Source organism: Durio zibethinus, chromosome 15 (assembly GCF_047325235.1).
Source record: "Durio zibethinus cultivar Kanyao isolate XHJ-2024 chromosome 15, ASM4732523v1, whole genome shotgun sequence".
Classification (NCBI taxonomy): Eukaryota; Viridiplantae; Streptophyta; class Magnoliopsida; order Malvales; family Malvaceae; genus Durio; species Durio zibethinus.
The window spans coordinates 15,817,334-15,827,385 of record NC_143176.1 but is presented as its reverse complement, the minus strand read 5'-3'; the positions used below and the strand labels follow the sequence as shown (position 1 = coordinate 15,827,385).

Sequence of the window (10,052 nt, the reverse complement as noted above, 5' to 3'; positions counted from 1 at the left end):
GAAGAGTGTTAGATAGGCAGTGGAGTCTCGTTTTGGATGTGGGTACACATGCCTTCTCACATATTGATATGAAGTATTTGGCTTGGGAAATTGCAGCAATAGGGCTTATGATTTTCCCCTTTCATCAAGGCCAGTAATCTTGTTCGCAATCCCAGATTTTTTTAGTAGACAATTAGTGCTCATTTTCTACAAGGAAAAAAAAATCCAAAACATGCGGCAATTCAAAATTGGATTAACAAATAAATTAAGCCAAATGGAAGACTAACAACGAAAAGTGTCCATTTGAATTCCATTAATTTGCATCATAACATCCCAAATCATAAAAATCTAAGCCAACCCAACACAATGGTTTTTTTTTTTTTTTTTTTGCCACAACACATGATGGGCTAAGTTAAGCTCTTTCTCCTCTAATCCTTCTAGCAAGCTGAATATCTTTGGGCATAATGGTAACCCTCTTTGCATGAATAGCACACAGATTGGTATCCTCAAAGAGTCCTACCAGATATGCCTCCGCTGCTTCTTGAAGGGCGGCGACGGCGCTGCTTTGGAACCTCAGATCCGTTTTAAAATCTTGAGCGATTTCCCTCACCAGCCTTTGAAATGGAAGCTTCCGTATCAACAACTCCGTACTCTTTTGGTACTTTCTGATTTCTCTCAGGGCAACGGTTCCAGGCCTGAAACGGTGAGGCTTCTTCACTCCTCCGGTTGCTGGAGCCGACTTGCGAGCGGCTTTTGTTGCTAGCTGCTTACGTGGTGCCTTCCCTCCGGTTGATTTCCTTGCAGTCTGCTTCGTACGAGCCATTTTAATTCTAAAGTTGATGAAATTGGTGTTTGGATCTCAAAAAAGTAAGAATAAACGTAGAGCAAATTATTGAACAATGAAAGAAAAAAGGGGATGGGAGTGTTAATTTATAGCGGAAAACTGAAGGAAGCGGGAAAAAGGGAAAATTTTATTTTATTTGAAAATGCTTTAAATGGGTGAATCTGGGCCGTGGATTGATTAGGTTATCGACAGTTGCGAGGTATCTACCCGAGGATCCGTGTGCGTTATGAAGCAACCAATAGGATTCCTTTTGAAGTTTTGAGCTTGAAGGGAATAGCAAGATGGAATCTCAACCGTTGGTTGGAGGAGTTACGGAATCATTAAAGAAGAATGACGCGGATTACATGGATTTCCACTTTCATGTTGGGAGTCAGAAAGGCCCATCAAGAAATTGAAACCATGCCTGATACTTTATCCGCATATTGTACCTCTATTGTATTTATCCACCAACAAATTTACTAACCTTCTTTCAAAAAAAAAAAAATTACAAACCTAACAACAGTTAGATTTTGAGTTTGCCTTTTTAAGTATTTATAGAAACTCATAGCCTCTTTAGGTTATAAGAAGCAAGTAGTTTTTTTTCTTTTACAAATTTCATAGATCCTATCTTAAAATAAGTTTGAATCACTAAAGATTCCGTTTGGTATATTTTTTTTTTTTTTCGTATTTTTTTTTTGAAAATAACAGTAGAAAGCATATTTTAAAACCTTTTTTGTTTTCAAAAAATGAAAATGAAAATAAAAATTTTCAAAATTGTTGGCAGCAATGATTTTTTATTTTCACTATTTTACAAAATATGTTGCTGGTTCAGACTAGAGATATAATCGATCGAGCTCAAACTGATATAGTATTAAGTTTGAGCTCGATTCGAAATTTGAGACTCGAAATTTAGTTCGAAGTTAATCGAATTTTATTTTTCTAGTTTGAATTCGACTCGAGATAAAAATCGAACTACTTGAACTTGCTCATTAGGTTCGATTAATATGTAAAAATAAGCTTGATTTTTATATTCGATAAAAATTTGATTATTTATGCTCGAGTTCAAGCTCAAGTTCGAGATATTTTATTAGTTAAAATAATAAAAATATAATATGAAAACTCGATTAAGCTCACGAGCTACTCGAGTCGGGTATAAGAATGCTCGAATTTGACTCAATCGATAAATCAAACTACTCGAATTTGAGCTCAACTTGACAATAATCTAGCCAAATTTGAGTTTATTCAAATCAAATCCGAATAGCTTACGAGTATTAATATATCATTTATACATCTAATTCATACCCTGTTTATAAATAGGTAAATAGTATCTTTATACTATTATAATATTATATTTATTTTCATAATAAAAATTATAAATAGAATTAAATAATTTTAAAATAAAAATAATATAAAATCATAAAAAAAAATTTAATTAAATCAAAATTAACATATAATATTTAATATTGTATAACTAGTCTTACTAAATAATTGAATATTTAATATTAAAATAAATTTTTATTATATAATATTTATTATTTAATTGAATATAAAATATATAATATATAATTAAATATTAAATAAAATATTAAATATTAAATTGTATAATATTCCATAATGTATAAATTTAAATAATTTATTTAATATTTATATATTATTAATTAAATTTTATTAAATATTAATATTATTAAACATTATTAAATATAATATTTAAGTAAATATATTAAATACAAAAATTTTACCTAATATTATTTAAATATTTTTAATTCTTATCAAGTATTTATTTAAATATATTAGTTATTTTTAACTATTTTTAAATACTAATATATTATTAAATATTTAAGAAAATATTATTAAATATTCAACCAAATATGATTAAATATTATAAGTATTTAACAAAATATTATTAACTATTGCATATTTAATATTATTAAATATAATATTTAATTAAATGTAATTAAAATAATTATATAATATTAATTAAATATCATTAAATATAATATTTAATTAAATATTGTGAAATAATATTTAATTAAATATTATATACCATTTAATATTATATTAAGGCATATTATTATTGAATACTATTTAGAATTATATTAATTTGTGTTATTATGTAACAAAATTTAATATTAAATGATTATATTTAATTATTTATATAATTAATATTTTTAATTATATTATTTAAATTTTATTTAATTATAATATTTTTAAATAAAATTATATTTGAAATAATAATATTTGTTTTCAATATCTAATAGCATTACTTACCAAATATGTTTTTATGTTTTTAAAATACTGAAAACAATACAAAGACAAAATTTTGTCCATATCTCTAGCCTTCGAATAGCCATTTACAATTGAATTAAAAACTTCATTTCTAGGGGGTTAGCCCTTTTGCTATCATTTTCAGAAGCTATGTTTTGCTTCATCAACTTTTTTCATCCTACACAATCCACAAACAACAAATGAGAATGGCTTGATTGCATATTTTCTTGCTTCTCCAAAAAAGCCAACCAACTTCTCCAAAGCTAATTTCACTGTTTCATCATTCTTATAGAACCGATCAAGAAGTTAATAGAAAATCAAGGCAACTACTTGTTTTTCTTAACAGCCAACAAATAAACAGTGTAAGCATCCTTAACCTTACCCCCTTTACAAAGTCTACATATAATCTTTTCCGTTTGTTTACCATCTGGCTAGCTTTCCTCGTCACGCATCTTTCCACATACAAAGCAAGCCTAATTATAAAAAGACCACCGACACAGAGCTTCAATGTGAAATAATAAGTTTATTATTCGAGACATATCCAAAATCCCCAAATTTGTCAAACACCTCCATAGCTGCCTTTACTTTCCCCTATTTTGAAAACAAAACAATCAACTGATTAAAAACATCCACAGTCAAAACCCTATTCTCTTTCTCCCCAATATCCTTAATCAAATCCCATAAATCATAAGCATTCTTTTTACTAGGATCATTACAAATAACCTTATCAAGTGAATCAACAACAGAGGTTGTCACTTTAAACCCTAGTTTCTTCATTGCACATTTGAAAAACCTAATCAAAGGTTCAACCAAAATAAATGGAGTTTGAAGAACTTTGACATCAAAATTTCATGCAAACCTAAAGCCATAACCTCAAGACTTGACTCCATAGACCTATTAACTCTGCTTTGTAACAAATACAACGCATTTTCTAACTTGTTCCCGTCAACACATTTTCTAACTCGGGTTTCTTCTTCCTTGTCATTTTTGTCATCTTCAGGGACAAAACTATCCATCTAGGTTTCATCACCATCAAAACCCTTAAAAGAGGGAATTCTCATGGCATTAGTCTTAATCTCAATGTCAAAACTCATCCAATTGGGGATCCCCATTTTCTGCTAAACCCAGAGATAATTGGATTTGCAGAGAAATGACAGAAGAAACGATGGGTTTAAGAGAGTGAGGTTTTAGAGCAAGAATGGAAAGGTTTTCGAGTTTCAAATAGAAACTAATTCATTTAGGTTGCACAAAAATTTCGTGTTACAACCTGCATGAACCTTGTTGTTATTAATCTCCGTATCTGTTTCTCTGCGTTGTACGAACTTCCAAACTTTGCAAATGTGCAAAACCCTAACTTTAAATCTTGGAGAGGATTTTAGGTTTTTGGGAACTAGAAAAGTTGTAATATAATAAGAATTTGTACACTTTGGCATAATAAAGAAAAATAATTAGTCAAAAGGAAATCTTAAATTCTAAAACTAATAATAAGGAAAATGAATTTTTTAATTTAACCTTATGGTAAAACCATAAATAGACCTAAGTTCTTTTCCTTTCTCATTGTGATTTCTCTTCCCAGTTCCCTTTTTCTCCAGTTGTTTTTTCCTTTTGTTCGAGATTTCTCCTCTTTTTTTTTTTTTTATCGTGTTATCTGTCTAGCTTGGCTTTTTTCCTATCACCTCTAGTTCCCTCCTTTTCTATTCATATTTCCCTTTTTTCCTCAACTCTTTTTGCCTGCAAAATCGAAATTGAAGGAAACAAAAGAAATTCTGATATTTTTCACTCATTTCTTCTATTCGGACTTTTTAAGCTTAATAAAGTAAGGATTGCTTTCCCTACTCTTTATATCACTCTCTATCATGATTATTTGACCTTGTTAAATTATTTGTTCTGTTGAATCCTGCAAATGGGTTTGTGAGAATTTTGATGGTTTGAAGAACTTTACATTTAGGGTGTAGGAATTAATTTGGGATACTTACATAGTATTTATATGATGTAACAAACTGATTTGGGATATGCACATAGTGCTTATAAGATGTATACATGGTTTATAAGTATGTACATAGTGTTTTTTGGATATGCACGTTTAGATATAATTATATGTACATCTCATCGTAATACCAAAATTCTAATTATTCTATATTTAAGGTTAGTTGGTTGTTATTATTATAAATTTTAATTTAAGGTTTTAGAGCCAACAAAAAGTAGATATTAGTGTTTATAGGATAGAAGAATTCATTTGGGTTATGTACTTATTATTTATAAAATACTTATTATTTATAAAATATGTACATAGTGCTTATAGGATATGTACATAGAGCTTTTTGGTTATGTAATGCTTGTATAATATCTATATCTATATATATATATATAGATAGATAGATAGATAGATAGATAGTGTTTTTGGGATATGTAGATATGTATATTTAGACTTAATTATATGTATATCTCATCATAATTTCAAATCTTAATTGATCAATTTCTATATTTAGGGTTAATTGGTTGTTCTTATTATAAATTTTATTTTGGGTTTTAGAGGTAATAAAATGTGGGACTCATTTAGTTACAGGATAAGTAATATTAGTTATAGGATATCTATATAGTGTTTATAGGATATGTACATAATGCTTTTGAGATATATATATATATATATAATAGTTATAAGATATGTACATCTAGATAGAAATACATTCATTTACTCCTTTAGAGGTATTGTTGGATGCACTTTTGTTGTTTACTAAAGTTGTTCTCCATTGAAAATTGAACTGCAACAATTTCTGCCGGATGATAATTTAATTATTTATGCTCATCCAAAAAAGCAAAGATAATTTTATTATTGTTAGATTGGGATGGTACTTGGTTGATTAAGGTAAATAACATCTTTATCTTTATGAGTGTGATTTCATAATTTTTTGTTTTCAAGTCATAGAATTGGATGGAACACCCAATGATGGAGAATGTGCTATGATGCTTCATGCAGCTGTAAAGGCTTTTAAGCCTTCAATCTTCTTGAAGACTTATACCTATATTACGCTTCTACTATATGGATATTCAAGAATTAGTATTTATATCAAACCCAATATGTATAATGTACCTTTAAAATATATATATATATATATATATACACACACACACACACACACACACACACACACACACACACACACACACACACACACACATGAAACTACAATTATATGTGCATTCTACTATAAATATATTTACATTTGTTGAGACCACAGAAAATTTAAAAAATAAAAAATTAATATATTTATTGATCTGCATCTTTTGTTGCTTTATAATCCAATTTGAGTTGCAAAATCTACATATATTCCAGCAAAAACAGAGCTTCGGAAGATATCATTGATTTGCAAAATCAATGATTTTTAACAAATGGGGTCAAAGGTGATGGAGAGTCAATATTAACTGATGGTATGCCTGAAGCCACCGAATCACGCTGGGGTAACCCATAACTTTTAAGTTTTGGCATTCATCTGGTGAAGTTGGATATGTATGCTGTGCATCTGGAATATTTTCAGGAGAGGTAAAAATAGAACTCGAGAAGGGCCAAATCCAGAAGAACTTTGTCTTTCCCTTCTGTGAACAAAACGGGTTTTGCTCGCAGTAGTAGCTAGATGTTGCAGAATGCATTCATCAAAGTCGAGTCATCTAAATGGGATGCATCCTGAGACTAGAAGCACATGTTATCAGTGAAATATCCTTTGGAGTAGAATCCAACCGTAAACAATGGCGGACGGTAATCGGATCTAGCCCCCGTAAGTATCTTGAATACCATTTAATATATATATATATATATATATATATATATATATATTATCTGTGCAACTGAAACATGAGAACAAGACTCTATTTGACATGGATAATTGTGAAGGTTCTACAATTATTTTTGTTAAAATAAATTTATTTTAGCAAGATAATTCTTTGATTCAATGGTGGATATATATTATATACTATAATAATTTCAGATATTTATATTAAATTATATTAAATTAGCTCTCATATTAAAATTATTATTTGTTAATTTTATTTTTTGTTACTTAAAAAAAATTAAAATCATATTATAATTTGTCTATTTATTGCATTCACAATTATTATTCACAATTTCTTAAAAGTAATAGTTTTTTATATTATAAATGTTGAGTCAATTCGTGTGCAGTTAAAGAAATAAATTAAGTTTCTAATTTTTTCAATAAAGTTTCAAGGTTTTAATCAAGTATATAATGTTTTCTTTTTAATCGAAACTTATCCTTTCATACTTTATGATCATTTTTATTTTTTTCTCTTCATAAAATCTCAAATAAATTATGATAATATTTTGGATTTTTCCTTTTTTTCTTAAGTATTCGTGTTCAATACATTTGTGAAAAATGTGAATATGAAAGTCAGACAATTCAAATATATAAAAAAATTTTTAAAATGAGCATATCCATGTTTGATACATATTCGTATTTGACATTTACTCTCGAGTTCAAGTAATATAATTAATAAACATATATATAATTTTAATCGGTTCCTCCAAAATGTCAAGATCTGTTATTGAGTGTAAATATGAACAATAAAATTTAAAAGACCCAAATAAATCACCTTTTCTTTTTTATGACTTATAACTATGTTTAAAAGATCCTTATTGGTAGGGTCTTTCTGGAAAAATAACTGCCAACATATCGAGCACTCTTTGCTTCCTTGTGACCTAGTGAAAGCCACCAGATTAGGAAAAAAATACGAGAATAAACATAGATCACGATCCTATCTGCTAAGTATGAATATATGGTAGTTGTCTTCCAAAGGAATTGACCGATTCCATAAGCACATCTACCAACAGTTAATGGTACAACTGATCTGCCTAACTTAGTGTTAACTCATACTATATAGAAAATGGATGTCAATAAGCCATGAAGAAAAGGTAAAACTGTAAGGATCCAAACTTTAAGGAATCCAAAACGTGGTAATACCACAAAAAACTAACTTCACAAGGATATTGAAATCTCACTTTGCACCGAGGCTGATGAGTGGATCACATTTGCTCTTTGTCCTATTCCAAACTGTCACATCACATATGCAACATACATGTTAGAGGATTAAACTGTAAACACATCATTCTTAGACTTAAATATTTCTGATGCCTAAAATGCTTAAGAAAGTGAAATTAAAAGTGAGTTTGGTTAGGAAGAATGTATAAATTTTTTTTTCAAAATCTTGATGGTAGATATTTGTCTCTCATATTTGATTCAGGATAATCCGATTACTAGAGAAAATGTTAGATTCCCACCAATACCCAGAGTCTCAGAATCATAAACCTATTTCGCCTTGTGATATTTTAAGATTTTAGAGGAAAAGTTATCTTATTTTTAAATTTGATCTGAATAAAAAATTATCATATAGGCATTACCCTTTTGAAAAGTATGTCTGGAAGTTACTGAAACTCAATTGTAGATTTTTTGTCAATGGCATTTTAATTTTTTTATATTATAATTAAGGTGTTTCAATGAAGAAATGCATTAATTGATGTGAAGATATCAATTAAGGTGTTTTGTTTATCAAACGCCTTAATTTATCATCAATTAAGGTGTTTCTTAAGGCGTTTCTTCACACAAACACCTAATTGATCCTTTATTAATTTTTTTCCCCTCAAAGATCATGTTATGACAAAATGCTTTTAGGTCACAGTATGATAAAGATTTAAGTGTCCATCAATTAAGACATTTGTAGAAAGAAGCGCCGTAATTGATAAAGGCACTTCTTTTATACAAATGCCTTAATTGCTGCATACTAAAATTTTATTTTCATTCTCGAAAACTGTGTTTTGATAATATAAATGTTATAATGTTTAATTGTGAAATAGAAAAGTCTATATTTTATAATCAAATAAGGTGTTTGTATATATGGAATGCTTTATTTGATGTCTTCATTATGTTTCAATAATCAATAAATTTCTTATTTTTATTTCAACATATCTCAGTTTTCTTTAAACCAATTTCAGTTTTAACATCCATCATTTAATCTTCATCATGTTAAGTTTATTTTCATTTTTACACAAAACGGTGTGTTTACTTTGTGATTGATCTTTTTATCTAATCTACATTATTTGTTGCCTTCCATTTTTTTTCATATTTGTAAATATTGTTTAGATCTAGATTTATATTTATGATATAAATGCCTTGTTTTGTATTTATTTGTTTTAACTCCTTAATCCAGAAACATTTTGTTACTGATTTATATTTTCTTTAATGATGTTTGATAAGTTTCATGTACCATATGCCAAGACTTGCTTTCCATTTATGTTTTTAACTTTAACGACATTCTATCTTCTAAATAGTTATGGCTAGTTTATCACTAAAAATGAAAATGTAATTGTTTACATTACTTATGATGCATTTGAACTAGATAGAGACTTTGGTGCAAGTATTATGTTTTGTTGCTGAAACTTTATTACATATGAACATTAGAAAATGACGTAGACTATTTATGGTGGAACATCTTATGATAGGCTACATATTAGAGAGTTAAACTTAAATGCAATGGTCTTTGATAGCGATAGATAATGTGTAGATAATACTAGAACGGATAGAAGAGTTTTTATAAAATTATGTCACTTGCTTAAAACAAAATGAGGGTTACAGTCATCTAGACATGTGTCATTAGAAGAACTAATTATTAGCTTTCTCCACATCATAGCCCATCATATAAAAAATAGGATTATGAAGCATTAAGTGGTCAGATCTGGAGAGATAATTAGTAGACAATTCCATTATGTGTTAAATTTTGTTTTAAAATTGCATATACTGTTATTTAAAAAATTTGAACTGATACTAAAAAATTCAACAAATAATAGATAAAATGGTTCAAGGGTTGTTTGGGTGCCTTAGATGGGACATACATCAAAGTCAATATAGACGCAGTTAATAGGCCTAGATATAGGACTAGAAAAATAAAATTGCTACCAATGTCCTTGGTACTTGTACCTCAA

General features: G+C 28.3%; 1 protein-coding gene and 1 pseudogene across 1 annotated transcript; both read right to left on the bottom strand.

The window, feature by feature from the left end:
* Positions 1 to 254: 254 nt before the first annotated feature.
* On the bottom strand, positions 255 to 895 carry LOC111301829 (histone H3.2). The gene has a single exon (XM_022897817.2). The coding sequence runs from the start codon at positions 800 to 802 to the stop codon at positions 392 to 394; it is 411 nt and encodes a 136-aa protein (XP_022753552.1). The 5' UTR covers positions 803 to 895; the 3' UTR covers positions 255 to 391.
* Positions 896 to 3,046: 2,151 nt separating this feature from the next.
* On the bottom strand, positions 3,047 to 6,715 carry LOC111301990 (small ribosomal subunit protein mS80 (rPPR6)-like; annotated as a pseudogene).
* Positions 6,716 to 10,052: the final 3,337 nt, after the last annotated feature.